At 44.3% G+C, this 19,579-nt stretch overlaps 1 protein-coding gene across 1 annotated transcript; it reads right to left on the bottom strand.

Moving 5' to 3' along the window:
* Positions 1–1,551: 1,551 nt before the first annotated feature.
* Positions 1,552–9,471, bottom strand: LOC132824220 (dispanin subfamily A member 2b-like). Its single transcript, XM_060838525.1, has 2 exons — positions 9,170–9,471; positions 1,552–1,871 (listed from the first exon to the last, which is right to left on the bottom strand). The coding sequence occupies exons 1-2, from the start codon at positions 9,374–9,376 to the stop codon at positions 1,713–1,715; spliced, it is 366 nt and encodes a 121-aa protein (XP_060694508.1). The 5' UTR covers positions 9,377–9,471; the 3' UTR covers positions 1,552–1,712.
* Positions 9,472–19,579: the final 10,108 nt, after the last annotated feature.

Below are 19,579 nucleotides of genomic sequence, written 5' to 3'. Positions count from 1 at the left end.
ATTCTTTTGCCCTGTTTGTCAGTGAGAGCAGTGTATGAGGTACCATTTGAGTCTGACCCGAATGGCACCAAGCTTGTATTCTGGGTGCAACACCAGTCAAGGCAAGTGCAGAATATTCCATCACACCACTGGTCTTATGCTGGATAAGAGATACTTATAAAAACAAAGCTGTCAAAAAAATCTTTTGATCACTGTCTTAGTGATGAGTGCACCATTTTTAATCTGGTCTATCATGTGACTCCAGACCTACAGCAATGTGGTTGTCTCATGGTCCTCAAAAATGGTCCAACAAGCCCTGGTTTGAAGGCAGCTTAGAAAATGGGCAATGAAAGCTGGAACAGCTAGTGAAACCCCACATTCTATGAGCCAACATGACAACTGATTCTCCCTCAGAACTGAGAAAATACCTTTAAAGTTTTGCAATGGTCAGGCAACCTCCGGAATCCACGCTTGAATGATTCCCAATCATCTTTTGGCCACAGCTGCTGTTGTTGACCAACAGCTCTTCAGGGGCCAGGGCCCCCCTTCTCAAAACAGATACAGACAATTATTGAACACCAAGGAAAAAAAAAACTTAGACTATGAGATTGACCCAGTGCTGTCTGGGTTATGACAGACTGAAGTCAGTGTCTGGAAGGAGCTTAAAACAATTTACCAGGTGTCAGATCTGAGTTTTGAATCTATTATAAACTAGGAGACACTTGACTCAAATCTTGATGCTTGGGCATTTAATGGGTTCAGTTACCTTGGCCCCATAAACCCTTGGGGCTCCCCTTCAGATGGGCCAGGGCCCCCAAATGAGAATGGCTGCTTGAGATTGCCTAGCCCAGTCTGTCCCCAGTGAAGAGCATTAACTTGGTAATAAGTAATTCTGCTGCCCAAGTTGAGCAGAGTGCCTGCCTAGTTCTGTTCAAACATGGGTTAGATTTAGACCCACAACTGACTCCAGTGAGCACATACCCAGAGTGGAAACTAGAAAACAATTTAAATTTAACCACTTGATGCACATTGGCAGTGTCCCTTCTATAAAGGGACAAGTCTACTCCAGATGTGGAAACATCTGATCAGGTTGATTAAAAGTTAATCAAATGTTTTCAGGCTCTGCTTGAAGACTAATTTTTAATTAACTGAAGGTAGATCTCAGCTATGTCTAGAGTGGCCTGGGTGTTCTTGACATGTTTTCCTCAGACAGCCTATTCAAAAGGTGTCATTGTCTCTTGACCAGCTAGGGCTTGAACCAGTCTTCCTTCCTCTAGGAGTCTGGAAGACTGCTTAGATAGCATGTGTTTAAAGACCTTAGTCTGTTAAATCTAGATTCCCTGAACCAGGGGCATGACTTTAGAGATAGGCCAGTCCAGGGGGTGATGTTAAATACTATGCATTGTATGACGGTATGAGAATTTGAACTTTACTCAAAAGGTTCAGACAAGGTAAATTGACATTAGATAAGTCTTAAGGCAAGCTAGGTCATGAGCAGGCTGAGTGCAGAATGGCCTGTTCTTGGCTGGGTAGTGTTCTGACTGGTTTTGTAATACAGCTAAACAAAAGAGATAGCTTGCCACAAAGTTTATTGTATAATATTTCAAAGTATTCATTACAGAATGAATGAGAGGTCTGTTAAAAAATACTTCAAACACCAGTGACAGAAAAAGATCAATCATTTGTTATACATCAGTGATTTGTAATGTTCATCCTTGATGAGAGTTTGGTCCTCAGTAACGGGGAATCTGGATCACACCAGCAACCAGCAGTCCAAACAAAATCACAAAAGTAAGGATGGACAGAGATGTTGTGGCTATATTCAGCGATTTGGATGTTGAGCTGTAGTGTTCAGCTGTAGCTACATCTCCCACAGCTTTACGATCTCTAGACTGCAAGAGGAAAGAAAGTTTGTGACACTTCAGATTTCAGTGATATCTAATCACTGTCTAATACATACCCACAACAGATAGAAGTATGCTTCCTCATTAATGTCAGTACCTCTATCACCCAGAGGATAAGTGCAGGTGAGATGTGACAGCTATTTTCTTTAATGAGTAGATAATACAAATTTGCTCTAATTCCAAATAAGGGCCAGGCAGCATTATGGCTGTGGTTAACTGTTAGTGAGTGGGTTCAATTCCAGCCTTGGCTATCTGGAGTTCGTAGAAACCCACAGACATGACAATATGCAAGGTACTCAGTTTCCTCATACTCCAAAGAGGTATAGTCTAGGTGGGTTTGCCATGGTAAGTGTGACATTGAGGATAGGGCAAGGGTTGGTGGTGTAGACTTTATGGATCAAATGGCCTATTTGTATTGTGGGCATTCTAGAACGGCAATTGAAGATTATAGTAAAAGACAGGACAGAAAGATTATTCCCACTGATTAAGGATTCTAGCATTAGGGAGGGTTATTGAACCAATAAGGTCCAACCATTAAGATATTCAGACACTTCTACACAAAAGGAAGTTAGAGTTCCAAATGTCTACAAGTGACAGGTAGGTTCAAATCTGAGATACAGTTCAAGATATGGGTAGTGTTTGAACAAATCAGCCATGATTTTATTGCTTAGCAAAACAGGCTCAAGGGCCTACTCCTGCTCATTGACTGACTTCCCTGTTAATCAGTGACTAGTTCTGAAGATTCTAATCTTGTAGTGATGAGGTTGCAGGCACTGAAGTGTCTCAGCCCAATGACAAACCAATTACAACAGGAACAGTACAATCCATGACACTTCAAGATATTGGCTGACTAATCAGGCATTTAGTTTGAGAACCACTAGAATCTGAAGGGGTCAGTATCAAATAGATGAGTGGAAACAAAACATCAGCAGGAGGTTTACTGTTTACATCTAGAAGGGAGCAAATGGGAGAACAGACATGCATGCAGGCCTTTCAAATGAACAAAAATTTATAGCCCAGAACAGGCTTTGGCCCTCCAAGCCCGAGCTGATCCAACTGTCTAAACCTGTTGCCCAATTCCTAAGCATTGGGCTCACTCTGCTTCCCACCTACTCCTGCATCTGGAAAGATGCTACAATTCCTGCCTCTACCACCTCTGCTGGCAGTGTTCCAGACACCTACTACCTGTGTGAACTGCTTGCTGTGTATCCCTTTAAAAACTTTCCACCTCTCACCTTGGAGAGGAGCTCTTGTTATTGAGTCCTTCACACTGGGAAAAGCTTCTCTATACCCTTCAATCACATCTTTTTCTCTCCCCCTAATGAAAATAAACCTAACCTACTCAACCTTTCATGCTAACACCCTCCACACCAGGCAAACTTTCTCTGCATCTTTCCCAAAGCATCCACATCCTTGTTATTACAATTCTGGTCAGTGTATAAAACATTCTAAATGCAGCTGAACCAGTGACTTGCCAGCTCTTGTACTCCATACCCCATCCAATGAAGGCAAGCATACTATGCCTTCTGACCACTATCTACCTGTGCAGCAATCTTCATGGTTGCATGGACCTGCACTCCCAGATCTCTGCCCACCAGCTTTTCCCAAGGCTCTTCCATTCATTGGATAATTCACTCTACAATTAGTATTTAGGCAAGACAATCACCTTATTTGTCTGGATTGAAAGCCATCTTCTACTTTTCTGCCCAACTCTAGTCAATCTATATCCTCCTGTATTCTGATAATCCCTTATGCTTTTGCTACTTCAGTCTTCGTATCACCACCAACAGTATCTTCTTGAACACTTGTTTATACAACAAACTGTGGCCCCAATACTGACCCTGTGGAACACTAGTCACTTTCCTCTGGAGAAGCTCCCTTCAACTACTATTCCCTGTTGCTCAACCAGTTCTTTATCCACTTAGCTAGAATACCCTGCACACCATGTGACTTCACTTTCTACCATGAGAAAAGTTATCAAACACCTTACTAAAGTCCATGAATGACATTCTGGATTAGTGGTGCTGGAAGAGCACAGCAGTTCAGGTAGCACCCAAGGTGCAGTAAAATTGACATTTTGGGCAAAAGCCCTTCATCAGGAATAAAGGCAGTGAGCCTGAAGCATGGAGAGATAAGCTAGGGGAGGGTGGGTGTGGGGAGAAAGTAGCATAGAGTACAATGGGTGAGTGGGGGAGGGGATGAAGGTGATAGGTCAGGGAGGAGGGTGGAGTGGATAGGTGGAAAAGGAGATAGGCAGGTAGAACAAGTCCAGACAAGTCATGGGGACAGTGCTGGGCTGGAAGTTTGGAACTAGGGTGAGGTGGGGGAAAGGGAAATGAGGAAACTGTTGAAGTCCACATTGATGCCCTGGGGTTGAAGTGTTCTGAAGCAGATGAGGCATTCTTCCTCCAGGTATCTGGTAGCAAGGGAGTGGTGGTGAAGGAGGCCCAGGACCTCCATGATCTTGGCAGAGTGGGAGGGGAGTTGAAGTGTTGAGCCATAGGGCAGTGTGGTTGATTGGTGTGCGAGTGTCCCAGAGATGTTCCCTAAAGTACTCTGCTAGGAGGCAGCCAGTCTCCCCAAGTGTAGAGGAGACTGCATCAGGAGCAACAGATACAATAAGTGATTAGTGCAGGTAAAACTTTGATGGATGTGGAAGGCTCCTTTAGGAACTTGGATAGAGGTGAGGAAGGTGGTGTGGGCACAGGTTTTAGTTCCTGTGATGGCAGGGGAAAGTGCCAGGATGGGAGGGTGGGTTGTAGGGGTGTGGACCTGACCAGGTAGTCAGAGGGAATGGTCTTTGTGGAAGGCAGAAAGGGGTGGGGAGGGAAATATCCCTGGTGGTGGGGTCTTTTTGGAGGTGGCAGAAATGTCAGCAGATGATTTGGTTTATGCAAAGGTTTGTAGGGTAGAAGGTGAGCACTGGGGTGTTGTCCTTATGGTTGGAGGGCAGATGGGGTCTGAGGGCAGAATGTGGACAAGATGCATTGGAGGACATCTTTAAACATGTGGGAAGGGAATTTGCAGCCATCTGGTGTTCTGTGGTGGAATGGTCCTCCTGGGAGCAGATATAGCAGAGGCATTGCAAATACAGGATGCATTTTTGCAAGAGGTAGGGTGGGAAGAGGTATAATCCAGGCAACTGTGGGAGTCGGAGAGTTTGTAAAAAAACAAACAGTCTGTCATCATTAATGGAGATGAGGGATCTAGAAAGGGGAGGGAGGTGTCAGATGGTCCAGGTGGAATGTGTTGGTGAAGTTGATAATTGCTCAACCTCCTCATGGAGGATGAGGTGACACCAATGCAGTCAATGTAGCAGAGGAAGAGGTGGAGAGTGGTGCTGGTGTAATTAGGAGATTACATGTTCTACATAGTAGAAGACAGGCATAACTGGGGCCCATATGTGCACCCATGACTACCCCTTTGGTAGTGAGGATTCAAAGGAGAAATTGTTAAGGGTGAAGACCAGTTCAGCCAAATGTGTGTGTTGGTGGAAGGGTATTGTAGGGGACGTCTGGAGAGAAAAACAACAGGGCTTGGAGGCCCTGGCGGATGGAGGTGTAGAGGGATTGGATATCATGGTGAAGATGAGGTGTTTGGGGCTGGGGAAACAGAAGTCTTGGTGGAGGGTGTGGATGGTGTCTCAAACATATGTGGGGAGTTCCTGGAGTAGGGGGGAAATGGGACAGTGTCAAGGTAGGTAGAGATGAGTTCAGTGGGGCAGGAGCATGCTGAGAATTGGTCAGCTAGGGTTGTCAGGCTTGTGGATCTTGGGAAGGAGGTAGAACCGGACAGTGCGGGGTTCCCGGACTATGAGGTTGGAAGCTGAGTGGGAGATTTCCTGAGGTGATGAGGTTCTGTATGGTCTAGGAGATGGTTTGGTGATGGGGTTGTGGTCAAGGGAGTAGTAGGAAGAGGTGTCCTCAATTTGGTGTTTGGCTTCAGCAGTGTTAGAGGTCAGTGTGCTAGACTACCACTGCACCCCCTTTATCTGCTGGCTTGGTGAGGTTGGGATTAGAGGACTGCATGTTGAGGGTGATGGGTTGGAGTGGGAAGGGTATTTTTCAGCAGTGTAGATGTCAGTGCATGACCAGCCCTTCCTTCATCTATCAAGATAGTCACTTCATTGAAGAACTTTAAGGCATTATCTCCTCTGCACAAAACCATGTTGCATATCACTGATAAGCCCATTCTTTTCAAATAGATTAATCCTATTCCTCAGTACTTTCACCAGCAACTTTCCCACTGATGTCAGGCTCACTCATCTGTACTTACCTGGAATATCCTTAGTACCCTTGTACAGGGGACATGAGCAACCTGCCAGTCCTCTAGCACCTCACCTGTATTTAAGGATGTCAAATGTATGTCAGAGCCCCAGCTATTTCCTCAGCAACCCAAGATAGATCCCATCTGGTCCTGTCCACCTTAACCTACCCATCTTCCTACTTCTGTCAACATGGTCTAGAATAATTAAACTTCTTCTATCTCTAATCTCAACAGTCATGTTCCTCTCCTCAGTGAGCACTGATGCAAGCTAATCATTCAGAATCTCACCCATTCTTCAGTTTGACAGCCTTTGTTGAAATTCTTTAGTGGATCAATCCACTACTTACATAAGCAACAAGTGGGTAACTAGTGCTTGGGATTCTCCTTAACTGTTCACTAAAGCTATTTTATGACCCTTTCAGCCTGTTTGATTCCTCATTGGAAGGAGTAGGACAAGTCTTAAATATTCCTCCAGAGCCTGTTCTGTTCTTAGCTGCATAGAACTTATGTACACTTTGCTTTTCCTCTTGGGAAGCCATACAATTTCTGTCATCTACAGTTCATGAATCTAGACTGTCCTATCCTTTGCCTTCAATGGAACATTCCATCCTGCATTTTGCAAGCCTCCCACTACTCAAGTGGGGACTTCCCTTCAAATAGCAGTGTCCAATCCCCTGCCTAACTTTGATATAATTGACCTTGGCCCAGTTTAGTACTCATCCCTTAGGGCCACACTATGAAGTGTCTAGAACTTCTAGATTGTCACTGTCCCCACTGCAACTTCTACCACCTGTCCTGGCTCATTTCCCAGTCCAGGTCCAATATGGCCCCTTCCCTCACTATTGACATACTGCTCTAGAAAACTCACCTGGACACTTAAATTCTATCCCATCTAGACCTCATTAGGTATAAATGAGAAATCCCCATCACTACCCTATTGCCACTACATCTTTTCAATCTGTTTGCCATTTGTTCTCCCTCATGCTCATTGTTGGGAGGCCTGTAATACAGCCCCAGCCATGTGACTGCACCTTTATTTCAGCTCCACCAATAATGCCTCACTACCCAAGATCTCCATAGTGCAGGCATGATATTGTCCCTGACCAGCAATGCAACACCACCCCTCCCTGTCTGAAGCATCTATCCTGGGACAGTTGCCAATCATGGCCCTTCCTTCAATCAAGTCTGATTGCAATAATGTCATACTCCCAGGCACCAATCCAAGACCCAATTTCATCTGCTTTACACACTATACTCCTTGCATTAAAGTAGGTGCATTTCAGGCCACTTTTTTGCACTCATCTGCTCTCTGCCTACTCTTCCTTTTATTAATACTATCTTCATAATTCTTAGTCTCCACCTCATTGCCTACTTGTTTTCTCTTCTGGTTCCCAGCCCCACCACATTAGTTTAAAACCTCCCAACAATAGTAGCAAAAAATTCCCAAGGACATGGGTTCTAGTCTGGTTCAGATGTAGACCATTTTGTAATAGACCCACCTTCCCCAGAAGGAGTCCCAATGTCCAACAAATCAGAATCCCTCAAGCCAGGTGTTCATCATGCCTAGTCTTTCATTTCTGCACTGGCACTAATCCTGAGACCACTACCTTACAGGTCCTCTTTAGCTTCTCCAAAGAGGATTTCGTTGGAAAAGTCAAATTTGGCACTTCAAATTTCAGCCTAGAGTATGCTTAACCAATAGAATTCACTATACTGATTAGAGAACACACCCAATTATTGACAAACTTGGAAAATTCCCCCCATCTAGTTATAAATAACCAATCCCTTATTTGAAGGAAAGACAATAGTTCAAAACAGCTCTGCACCTTTTGGTTGCTTATGACAGACCACATGCTGCAAACAAGCACTAATTCTAAATAGAATCAGTGCCCTACATTGGAGAAAGGCCATTCAGCCCATCAATTCTGCACTAACCCTCAAACATCTAAGAGTCCAATCGTTGTGGGGAAGGAAGTCATCCACCAACCAACACTGTCCTAGCTTTTTAGAGGGGAGGAAGGAGGGGGAGGGGAAGAGAAAAAGAAGAGGAAACCTGAGCATTGGATGAACACTATCGACACCTAAGTCTGGAATCAAACCTTGGTGCTACGAAGCAACAATGCTAGCCACTGAGCCACATACCACCCAGAAAAATTAAGAGCCCTACCTAGAATGAGGTGATCAAACAACTCCAAAACAAAATCTGTTCCAGGTATTTGCTGCTGTAACAAAATCAGTCTGGTGGACACTATCCAAAAGAGAACTACATGCAGTTTCTCAGCTGACTTTTACCCTGATCATAAGTGCAAAAATTTAGCTCACAGCCACTTAAAGATGGATATCAAATTCAGCTCAATTCCTCACTAGAATGTTTTGTTCACAAACTTGGTTAGACCCCAACCTGAACTAATGAATCCAATTCTGGGCACCATACTTTAAGGTGGCTAGTCTTGGAGGAAGTGAATAAGGGATTGACAGGTTATCTGAGACTTGAAAGTGGGATTGTTCTCAGGGCAAAACAAAACATTAAAAAATTCAGGAGGTCATTTAAAAAAAATGAAGTTTGTAAAGTGACTTAAAAAGATTTAAAGTCTGCCAACTGATAAAGACAAGCAGTTTACCAGATGCAATACAAGTCTAGAAAACCAAAACAAGTTCAGGCAGGATACATATCTGAGGGTAATACAAAATAGTTTAAAGAATAGCAAGTTTCCACAAAGGAAGAGTTGAATTCAAGTTTGAGGTAAGTGGGCAAGAGCGGAGGGAGTGGGGTTCAGAATTTAAAAGAGTTGCACTCATTATAGAGTCAATTTGCCTTCTGGGTGCAGTTATCGAACCCCGGTAGAGGAGAGACCGGGTCTAGGCCAAGTTATTATTTCCAACACCCTAAACTACCATTGCAGTTTAAAAAATATTCACGCGAAAGTGCGAGACTCGGGTTGTAATCTCCTATTCCTCAACAGGGTGGGAAAGAAAAGTGTGAATTTGCTCATACACTTGTTAAAAAGCCGCAAACTCACCTTAACTGAAAAGACCAAAGCCAGAAAGCCAAGGCAACAGAAGTTACAGTGAACGAAGTTGAAAAGAGACCAGAGAACGTGGTCACTGATCGGCGGAGTACCGGTTCCAATGGTCACCACGGTCGAGGGGACATCATCGCTGCCCTGTGGCCCTCGGAAACGGTCAAGTTCTCGCTCGATCATGGGTTGGTTCACTTTGCCCTCCATAGCAGATCACAGCCAAGTAGCAAGCACCACTCCTTTCTGCGATCTATACAGCAATAGACTGAGCAGCTGGGTGTTATAAACGATCATTGATCCGAGAGGGTGGGTCTCCAGATAAAATCGTTAACTGCACAAAGTACTGCCCCAATTGGTTACCGAATCTTTCCCTTCAGGTGGAAGGAAAATAAGATTAAACTAGTGCATTTAACTAGATGCTTTCAATCTGATGGGAACGGCCCACATTTAATTATCTGCATTAACCCCAGACTTAATTTATAGGTCATAGAAAATAGAACATTACAGCACAGTACAGGCCCTTCGGCCCTCAATGTTGCATCCACCTGTGAAATCAATCTGAAGCCCATCTATCCTAAACTATTCTATTCTCGTCCATATGTCTATCCAATGACTATTTAAATGCCCATAAAGTTGGCGAGTCTACTACTGTTGCAGGCGGTGTGTTCCATGCCCCTGCTACTCTCTGAGTAAAGAAACTACCTCTGACATCTGTCCTCCATCTATCACCCCTCAATTTAAAGCTATGCCCCCCTCATGCTAGCCATCACCATCCTCGGGAAAAGGCACTCACTGTCCACCCCATCTAACCCTCTGATTATCTTATATGTCTCAATTAAGTCACCTCTCAACCTTCTCTCTAATGAAAACAGCCTCATGGTCCTCAATCTTTCCTTGTAATACCTTTCCTCCATACCAGGCAACATTCTATTAAATGTTCTTTGAAACTTTTCCAAAGTTTCCACAAACTTTCTAGAGTGTGGTGACAAGAACTGCATGCAATAAGTGCAGCTGCACCAGAGTTTTGTACAGCTGCAGCATGACCTCAATTCCTCTGCTAATAAAAGCTATATGCCTTCTTAACAGCCCTATCAACATGGCTGGCAACTTTGGGAGATCTATGTACATGGACACTGAGATCTCTCTGCTCATCTACACTACCAAAAATCTTACCATTCACCCAGTACTCTGCATTCCTATTACTTCTTCCAAAGTGAATCACCTCACACTTTTCAGCATTAATCTCCATTTGCCGCCTCTCAGCCCAGCTCTGCAGCTTATCTCTGTCCCTCTGTAACCTACAACATCCTTCGTCACTATCCATAACTGTACCTTTGTGTCGTCCGCAAATTTACTAACTCATCCTCTACCTCCTCATCCAGGTCATTTATAAAAAAGACAAACAGCAGTGGACCCAAAACAGATCCTCGTAATACACCACTAGTAACTGATCTCCACGATGAATATATCCCCAAAACCACCACCCTCTGCCTTCTTTCAGCTCGCCAATTTTTGATCCAAACTGCTCAATCACCCTCAATCCCATGATTCCATATTTTGTGTAGTAGCCTACCATGTGTAGGTGGGTGGGAACCAGAGCTACTGAGAGGGGCGTAGTTGTAGATGGGCAATGGCAGGATGTAGTGAATCTATCAGGGAGGTTTTTCATGTGATGAAACAAAAGGATTGGTTAAAGTGTGTCTGCTTTAACGCAAGAATGTCAGAAATAGGAGTGACGAACTTGGAGCATGGATCAGTACTTGGGACTATGATGTTGTGGCCATAACGGAGACTTGGTGGAATGGTTGCTAGATGTTCCAGGATTTCGAGCATTTAAAAAGGACGGTGGGGGTGGGGCAGGCAGGGGGATTGGAAGCGGTGTAGCATTGCTAATCAGAGAGTGCATCACAGCTACAGAAATGAAGATTGTCGAGGAAGGTTTGGCTATTGACCCAGAATAGGTGGAAGTTAGGAACAGCAAGGGAGCAGCCACCTCATTGGGGGTTTTCTACAGACCCCCTAATAGCAGTAGGGAAATTGAAGAATTCATAGCCTGGCAGATTTTGGAAAAATGCTGATATAGCAGGGTTGTTGTTATGGGTGACTTCAACTTTCCCAATATTGACTGGAACCCCCTTAGTGCAGATGGTTTGGACGTAGCTGTTTTTGTCCATGTGTTCGGGACGGTTTCCTTACTCAGTATGCAGACAGGCCAATGAGGGGAGAGGCCATTTTGGATTTGATGTTCAGCAATGAGCCAGGACATGTGTCAGATCTCATGGTGAGAGCACATTTTGGTGACAGTGACCACAACTGCCTCACATTTACCATAGCCATGGAGAGGGAAAGGAGCAGTTACCATGGGAAGATATTTAATTGGGGAAAAGGAAATTATGACACTATCAGACAGGAATTGGGAAGTACAAATTAGGAGCAATTGTACCACAGAAAGGGGACAACAGACATGTGGAAACTGTTTAAGGAACAGTCGTTGTGAGTAATGCATAAATTTGTCCCTCTGAGAGAGGCAAGAAGGGATAAGATTAAGGAGCCTTGGATGACGAGAACAGAGGAGCCTCTTGTTAAAAGGAAGAAGGCAGCTTACGTAAGGTGGAGGGAGCAAGGATCTAGCACAGCTTTAGAGGATTACAGGCTTACTAGAAAGGATCTCAATAATGGACTGAGGCGAGCGAGGAGGGGGCATTAAAAAGGCTTGGCACAAGGATTAGGGAGAACCCAAAGGCCTTTAAGTCATAAGTGAGGACTAAGAGAATGATCAGGGAGAAGGTAGGCCAGTCAGGGATAACGTAGGGAACTTGTGTATGGAGTCCGAGCAGATAGGGGAAGCCCTAAATGAGTTTTTTTTGCTTCAGTTTTCACTCAGGAAAGGGACCTTGTTGTGAATGAGAACTTTGAGGAGCTGGGAAACAGATTTGAACAGATTGAGATTGAGGAAGTTGATGTGCTGGAAATTTTGGCAAACATTAAGATTGATAAGTTCCCAGGGTCAGACCAGATTTATCCTAGGTTGCTCCGGAAGCGATAAAGGAGGTTGCTAAGCTGCTGGCAAACATATTTGCTTCCTCACTCTCCACAGGAGTTGTACTGGAGGATTGGAGAGAGGTGAATGTTGTTCCTCTTTTCAAGAAGGGTAATAGGAAAATCCCTGGCAATTGCAGACCAGTCAGTCTTACGTCTGTTGTCAGCAAGTTTTGGAAATAATTCTGAGGGATAGGATTTATGATTATTTGGAAAAACATAGCTTGATTAAAGGCAGTCAGCATGGCTTTGCGATGGGCAGGTCGTGCCTTACAAATCTTATTGAGTTCTTATGGAGGTGACGAGACTGGTTGATGAAGGTCGGGCAGTGGATGTGGTGTATATGGACTTCAGCAAGACATTTGTTAAGGTTCCCCATGGCAGGCTCATTCATAAAGTCAGGAGGTATGGAATACAGGGACATTTGGCTGTCTGGATTCAGAATTGGTTGTCTGACAGAAAGCAGAGAGTGGTTGTGGATGGAAAGTATTCTGCCTGGAGGTCGGTGGTGAGTGGTGTCCCGCAGGGTTCTGTTCTTGGGTCTCGGCCTTTGTAGTTTTGATAAATGACTTGGGTGACATGGTTGAGGGATGAGTTAGTAAATTTGCTGATAACACAAAGGTTGGAGGTGCTGTTGATACTATCGAGGGCTGTTGCAGGCTGCAGCCCAATATTGACAGGATGCAGAGCTGGGCTTAGAAATGGCAGTTGGAGTTCAACCTGGATAAATGCCAAGTGGAAGATTGAACTTGAATGCTGAACATGGGATTAAAGTTAGGATTTTTAGCAGTGTGGAGGAACAACGGGATCTTGGTGTTCAAGTGCATAGGTCCCTCAAAGTTGTCACCCAAGTGGATAGGGTTGTCAAGAAAGCATATGGTGTTTTGGCTTTCTTTAATAGGGGGATCATGTTTAAGAGCCGTGAGGTTTTGTTGCAGCTCCACAAAACCCTGGTGAGACCACACTTGAAATATTGTGTCCAGTTCTGGTTGCCCTATTCTGGTTGAAAAATGCGGAGGCTTTGGAGAGGGTGCAGAGAAGGTTTACCAGGATGCTGCCTGGACTGGAGGGCTTGTCTTACAAAGAGAGGATTTTTCTGTCTGGAGAGAAGGAGGAAGAGAGGTGACCTGATCGAGGTGTACAAGGTAATGAGAGGCATGGATAGAGTCAATAGCCAGAGACTCTCCCCCAGGGCAGGATTGAACACAGGAGGTATAGTCAGTAAATTTGCAGATGCACCAAAATTGGAGGTGTAATGGACAGCAAAAAAGGGTACCTCAGAATACTACGGGATCTTGATCAGATGGGCCAATGGGCTGAGGAATGCCATATGACGCTTAATTTAGCTAAATGCAAGATGCTGCGTTTTGGAAAGGCAAATCAGAACAGGACTTTTACACTTAGTGGCAAGGTCCTCGGGAGCGCTGCTGAATAAAGACGCCTCAGAGTTTGTTCCTTGAAATAGAGTCACAGGTAGATAGGATAGTGAAGAAGGCATTTGGTTTGTGTTCCTTTGTTGGTCAGAGTATTGAATACAGGAGTTGGGAGCTGAAAATGTGTTGCTGGAAAAGCGCAGCAGGTCAGGCAGCATCCAAGGAACAGGAAATTCGACGTTTTGGGCATAAGCCCGTCACCAGGAATCAGATGCTCTGATCTCCAGCATCTGCAGACCTCACTTTCTCCTACAGGAGTTGGGAGGTCATGTTGCGGCTGTACAGGACATTAGTTAGGCCATTTGTGGAATATTGCTTCAATTCTGGTCTCCATTCTATTGGAAGGATGTTTTGAAACTTGAAAGGGTTCAGAAAGAATTTACAAGGATGTTACCAGAGTTGAAGAATTTGAGCTATAGAGAAAGCTTGAATAGGCTGGGGCTGTTTTCTCTGGAATGTCAGAGGCTGAGGGGTGACATTATAGAGCTTTATAAAATCTTGAGGGGCATGGATGGAATAAATAGACAAGGTCTTTTCCCTGGTGTGGGGGAGTCCAGAAAGCATAGGTTTAGGATGAGAGGGGAAAGATATAAAAGAGGCCTAACAGGCAACATGTTCATGCAGAGGATGGTGCGTGTATGGAATGAGCTGCCAGAGGAAGTGGTAGAGACTATGCAATTGCAACATTTAAAAGACATCTGGATGGGTATATGAATAGGAAGGGTTGAGAGGGATATGAGCCAAAAGTGCTGGCAAATGGGATGAGGTTAGGATATCTGGTCGCCATGAACGAGTTGGACCGAAGGATCTGTTTCCATGCTGTACATCTCTATAACTCTATGACTAAACAATAGAGTTAATGAGTAACAGGAATAGATAAATGCATATCTGGTACATATGAGTCAGTTCCAGTTGCAGTGTGAAAGATTAGCACGAGCGGGAGACAAGAAGGGGGGAAATGGAACCAAGAAGGAAGTGGATGGGTGGAAACAGCTGTATGTTGATTTAAAAATAGCCATGACTGTAATATGAAAAGATACCTGTGCGAAACAGGGGAACTCAAGAGACCACACAAAATGCATGAAACAGATTTATAGGTTTCAGAGTCAGTTAGAGGTACAGGAGGGGATAATCTGTGCTTTTGGGCCAGACCCAAGAGAAGAGGACAGTGATGGAGACGTAGACTGGGGAGACTTGGTGGATGAGGCAGCAAGGTATGAACATGAAGATGATTGGGACTGGGATCCCAATGGCCCGCCAGCATATGGTGAGGGCCGACAGCCAACAGCCCCTGTCCCCATGAACTCGATCACAACTACTATCTCAACCTGGAGATAATGCAAACAGGGGTTTTGGTGTGACACCCTGATGGCATACTCCACCCGTATAGTGTGCAACTGTTAGGGAAAATAGCGAGGGACATAGGAACATGGGGACTTAGGGACAACCCAAGGGAATTGTTCCAAGCGGCCACCCAGCAAAGGATGGTACATGGATTAGATGATGATGAAGAATGGAAGTTATTATAATGTGTCTATATTCACATATCCATCCACACTATCCAAAACACAGAGGCAAGGCGGGTGCGCTAACCAAGAGCTGAAAGAGCATATAATGAATATAATGGGTGAGAATAGGAGCAATCCCATGGCTGATCTCCAAAGGTGTTACCAAAGAAATAATGAACACCTAACAGCCTTTGCATCTAGATTATGGGCAGTGTTCAGGAAGTCTATGGAATTGTATTAGAAGAGGCAAATTTGAATGACCATGTGATGGCTAAGAACCCTAGCAACTGAGGAGTCAAGGAAGGCGCTAGATCAGTTTGACTTTGCTGATAACACTCACATGGAGACAGGGATCCTGAGGAGAATGACTGATGCATGGGAAATTGAGGGGTGATAGATATAGCACAAATATCAGAGGTAGGTTCTCTACTCAGAGGGTAGTAAAGGCATGGAATGCACTGCCTGCAACAGTAGTAGACTTGCCAACTTTAGGGCATTTAAATGGTCATTGGATAAATATATAGATGATAATGGAATAGTGTAGGTTAGATGGGTTTTAGATTGGTTTCACAGGTCGGCGCAACATCAAGGGCCAAAGGGCCTGTACTGTGCTGCATATCCTTATTCACAGGATGAGGGCGTCGCTGGCTAGGCCAGCATGTATTGCCCATCCCTAATTTCCCAGAGGGCAGTTAAGAGTCAACCACATTTCTGTGGGTCTGGAGTCACATGTAGACCAGAGCAGGTAAGGATAGCAGCTTCCTTTCTTCCTGAAGGACATTCGTGATCCAGGTTGGTTTTTCCAACAATCAACAATGGATATATGGCCATCATTCGTCTCTTAGTTCCAGATTTTTATTGAATTCAAACGCGGGTCCCAGAACATTACCTTTGTCTCTTGATTAACAGTCAAGCAATAAATCCACTAGCTATCACCTGCCCTATGTTCTGTGTTTTATGGGAGAAAGATGTGAGTGAGCAGAGAGGGAGAGCCATGTCCCTTAAAGAACAAGGTAACATATGGAGAAGTGAATGGCCTGCCCCTAAGGCACCACCACCGCCCTGTGAACAGAGTGGAAACTGCAGCATAATACAGGAGATATAGCCATTAGTGGGACTATATCCCCCCCAACCCCAATTATAGTCTCAGGCCTCTCCAGAATGGGCATCTAACACAAGATGGGGAGACTTTTTGTGCAGCGTAGCATTGAAGGCCACCCATTATTTTTTTATGGGACACAGGAGGATCCCGAATCATTATCAACACCACAAATTTGACAAGGATAAAATGGCAAATACAGAATACATTGATCTTAAGTGGATTTATGGGACATTTAGGAAGTGGGACAAGTGAGTGGCCTAATTGAAATACAAATGGGGGAAATAGTATGAAACCACCCGATAGTACTAATAAAACTCTCTAAGAATCAGGAGCACATATGGTGAGAAAAGGGCTCTGTTAAGACCTAGTGAATTGCATGATATGGCAAATGCCATGCTGGAGAGAGCGGGTAAAGGATGGGCAAGTTGCAGTAGGAAGCTACCGAGATCAAATTTGCACATTTGGGGAAATGTGGACAAAGCCTGCAAAAAATGAACAATGATAAACTTGTGCAGCAGATTATAGCTCAGAACACAGAAGCATTTGCCAAACACAAACTTGATTGTGGGAAAATAGATGGGGAGCTATGTAATATAGGTTCCTGACCCCAAACCACCGAAACTGTATTGGTTCCTGGAGAGAGCTGAGGAAGACGTGGGAAAGGTAAAACCGAGTCTCGTACATCAAAGAGTATCGAGACCAATCGGAAATTGTGACTAATTGGGGCAGCATGGTGGCTCAGTGTTTAGCACTGTGCCCTCACAGCACAAGGGATCCGGGTTCAATTCTTGCCTTAGGTGACTGCCTGTGTGGAGTTTGCACATTCTCCCCGTGTCTCAGTGGGTTTCCTCTGGGTGCTCCGGTTTCCTCCCACAGTCCAAAGATGCGTAGGTTAGGTAAATTGGTCATGCTAAATTACCCATAGTGTTCAGAGAAGTGTAGATTAGGTGCATTAGTCTACGGTAAATGTAGAGTAGTAGGGGAATGGGTCTGGGTGAGTTACTCTTTGGGCGGGGGGAGGGGTGGGGTGTTGGTGTGGACTTGTTGGGCTGAAGGGCCTGTTTCCATACTGTAGGGATTCTATGAATTCACATTGTTGGCTTCACAAATTAGCTATTCAGCCAACTGAGCTAACCGACACTGGAGGATACTGTCTGGCTGTGCAACCTTCACTTTGAAAACCATGGAAATATTTGGAATGCTGATGGAAGTGGAGCTACACAAATGTATTTTTCACTCCAGCTGTTTGATGCACTTTATGAAGAAGAGGATACAGAACATAATTCCATGTTCATCCATTTCATTCCATGTCAAATTTAAGTCCACTGCTTATCAGAATTGTCACCATAACTGAAACATGTTCTGGACTTTTACTCACTAGGGGTTTAGAAGGAGGAGGCAGGATCTCATTGAAACTTATAAATTCTGTCTAACAGGATTAGACAGTGCAAATGCAAGAAGTATCTTCCTGATGACTGGGGAGTCCAGAACTAAAGGTCACAATCTAAGGATGCGAGGTAGGCCATTCAGGTCTGAGATGAAGACAAATTTCTTCACTCAGAAAATGGTGAGCCTGTGGAATTCTCTGCCACAGAAAACAGTTGAGGCCAAAGCATTGAATGTTTTCAAGATGGAGTTAGATTTAGTTCTTGGGGCTATAGTGATCAAAGGGTAAGGGGAGAAATCAGGAAGAGGATACTAAGTTGGCTGATCAGTCAGGATCGTACTGAATGGTGTGCAGGCTCGAGTGGCTGAATAGCCTATTCTTGGTCCTAATTTCTATGTTTCCATGGATTTACTAAATCAAATAGTAATGAATATATTGTGTAGTACAGAATAAAAACATAAGAGTCCGAGAAATATTTACATCGTAGAAGGGGCGCTTAGAAGCAAAGGTGTGAGAACATATGATCCACTACATTGTATCTAACGTTTATTATAAAACAAAGATAAGCCAAAGAACTGCAGGTAATGGAAATCAGAAGCAAAAACAATTGCTGAGACAATTCAGTAGGTTTGGCAGTATCAGTTGAGAGAAAGCAGACTTAACATTTCGAATCCAGTGACCCTACTTAAGAATTGCTTCCTCGCCACAGATGCTGCCAGATCTGCTGAGTTTTCCCAGCAATTTCCATTTTTGAGTCATTGTAAAATGCTCATCCTATTTCATTTTTCTATCTCATTAGTCATCTGGGGGCCCAAGTTTAGGTACTCTAAACTTGATCCAACTCTTTCCATTTCTCTGTTAATATATTCTAGTGGTGGTGTGCTCTAGTTCATTCAAGAAGTGTACATTGCTGTAGGAAGAACATGTACACAATCTGCCTGACTGATAATGAACACACCTTCCTTGGTTATCGAGTCTTGGGATGGAACTCAAACTCTGATAAGCACAGCAACTCCATTGTCAGCCTCTTCACCAATCACCTGCTGTAAAGTTGAGGGTACAGTCCACTGGCTGCCCACTTGTTCTGGTGACCCATCTCTGGCTAATGCTGTGTCATGCACCAGTTGGCAAACTTCAACTCATTGTTCCAGAAAACTATCTTGAATAGACCCCATTTCTGACTCAAGTGCCTCAGCTCTTCCCAGCAGGTGGAACATTTTGCTGACTCCTGCTCTTGCTGTTCTTCACATTTGATAAAGTGAGTTTGGAGAAAATTAGCAGTTGGCTGGCAGGAGGGCAGCTAGTGAAGAGGGATTGCTGCACCCAATTATATGATTAGGGAGGTGTTTTCAATGACAAGAGGGTGAGTCTGTGTCTCAGAAACTGGACAGAGCCATATATTGAAAGGCTTGCAGGTGTGGATTCAGGGTAACTGCAGGTGGAACCTGTTTTGAAGGAGGAAACAAAAGAAGGGTCAGAAAGCACGTTGAATTGTTATAGCAGCAGCACATGGGTAAGAGTATGTTTTGCGATTTTGGTGACTATTGTACTAGCAGTTTCTCATTCAGAACCCTTGCCAGAGAGTAAAGAACGTGTAAACACACCTATCCCACTCCTCATCTGAATAATAAGTGTTTTAGGAAAAGGCACAAACGTCTTTAATGTTTAACTCTGTTAGTGTCTCCACAGAGGATGGAACTCCACCTGTGTCCTTTGAGCTGTATCCTGAGGTGCAGTGAAGAACGAAGGCAGAACAAGTGGAGGAGGCTTTACCAAGCGCAATCCTGTGGTTTGACGATGCTTTCCTGTGAAGTCTCCTTCAGGCTGTCCTCATACAAAATGATGGAAAGAGAAGGAGACCTCCTTGCCAGACCGAAGCAGACTGGATCGGGATCACTAACCGTGGGATCGTGCAAATTACTTGGTTCACTGCCATAAAGA

Source organism: Hemiscyllium ocellatum, chromosome 18 (assembly GCF_020745735.1).
Source record: "Hemiscyllium ocellatum isolate sHemOce1 chromosome 18, sHemOce1.pat.X.cur, whole genome shotgun sequence".
Taxonomy (NCBI): domain Eukaryota; kingdom Metazoa; phylum Chordata; class Chondrichthyes; order Orectolobiformes; family Hemiscylliidae; genus Hemiscyllium; species Hemiscyllium ocellatum.
The sequence above is the reverse complement of the archived record's forward strand: the minus strand, read 5'-3'. Positions and strand labels throughout refer to the sequence as shown.

Coding starts and splice junctions, on each gene's coding strand:
- LOC132824220 (XM_060838525.1), bottom strand. CDS start 9,376: ATGGAGGGCAAAGTGAACCAACCCATGATCGAGCGAGAACTTGACCGT. Junction 1,872..9,169: donor CTTTGGTCTTTTCAGTTAAG/GTGAGTTTGCGG, acceptor TTCCTCTTGCAG/TCTAGAGATCGTAAAGCTGT.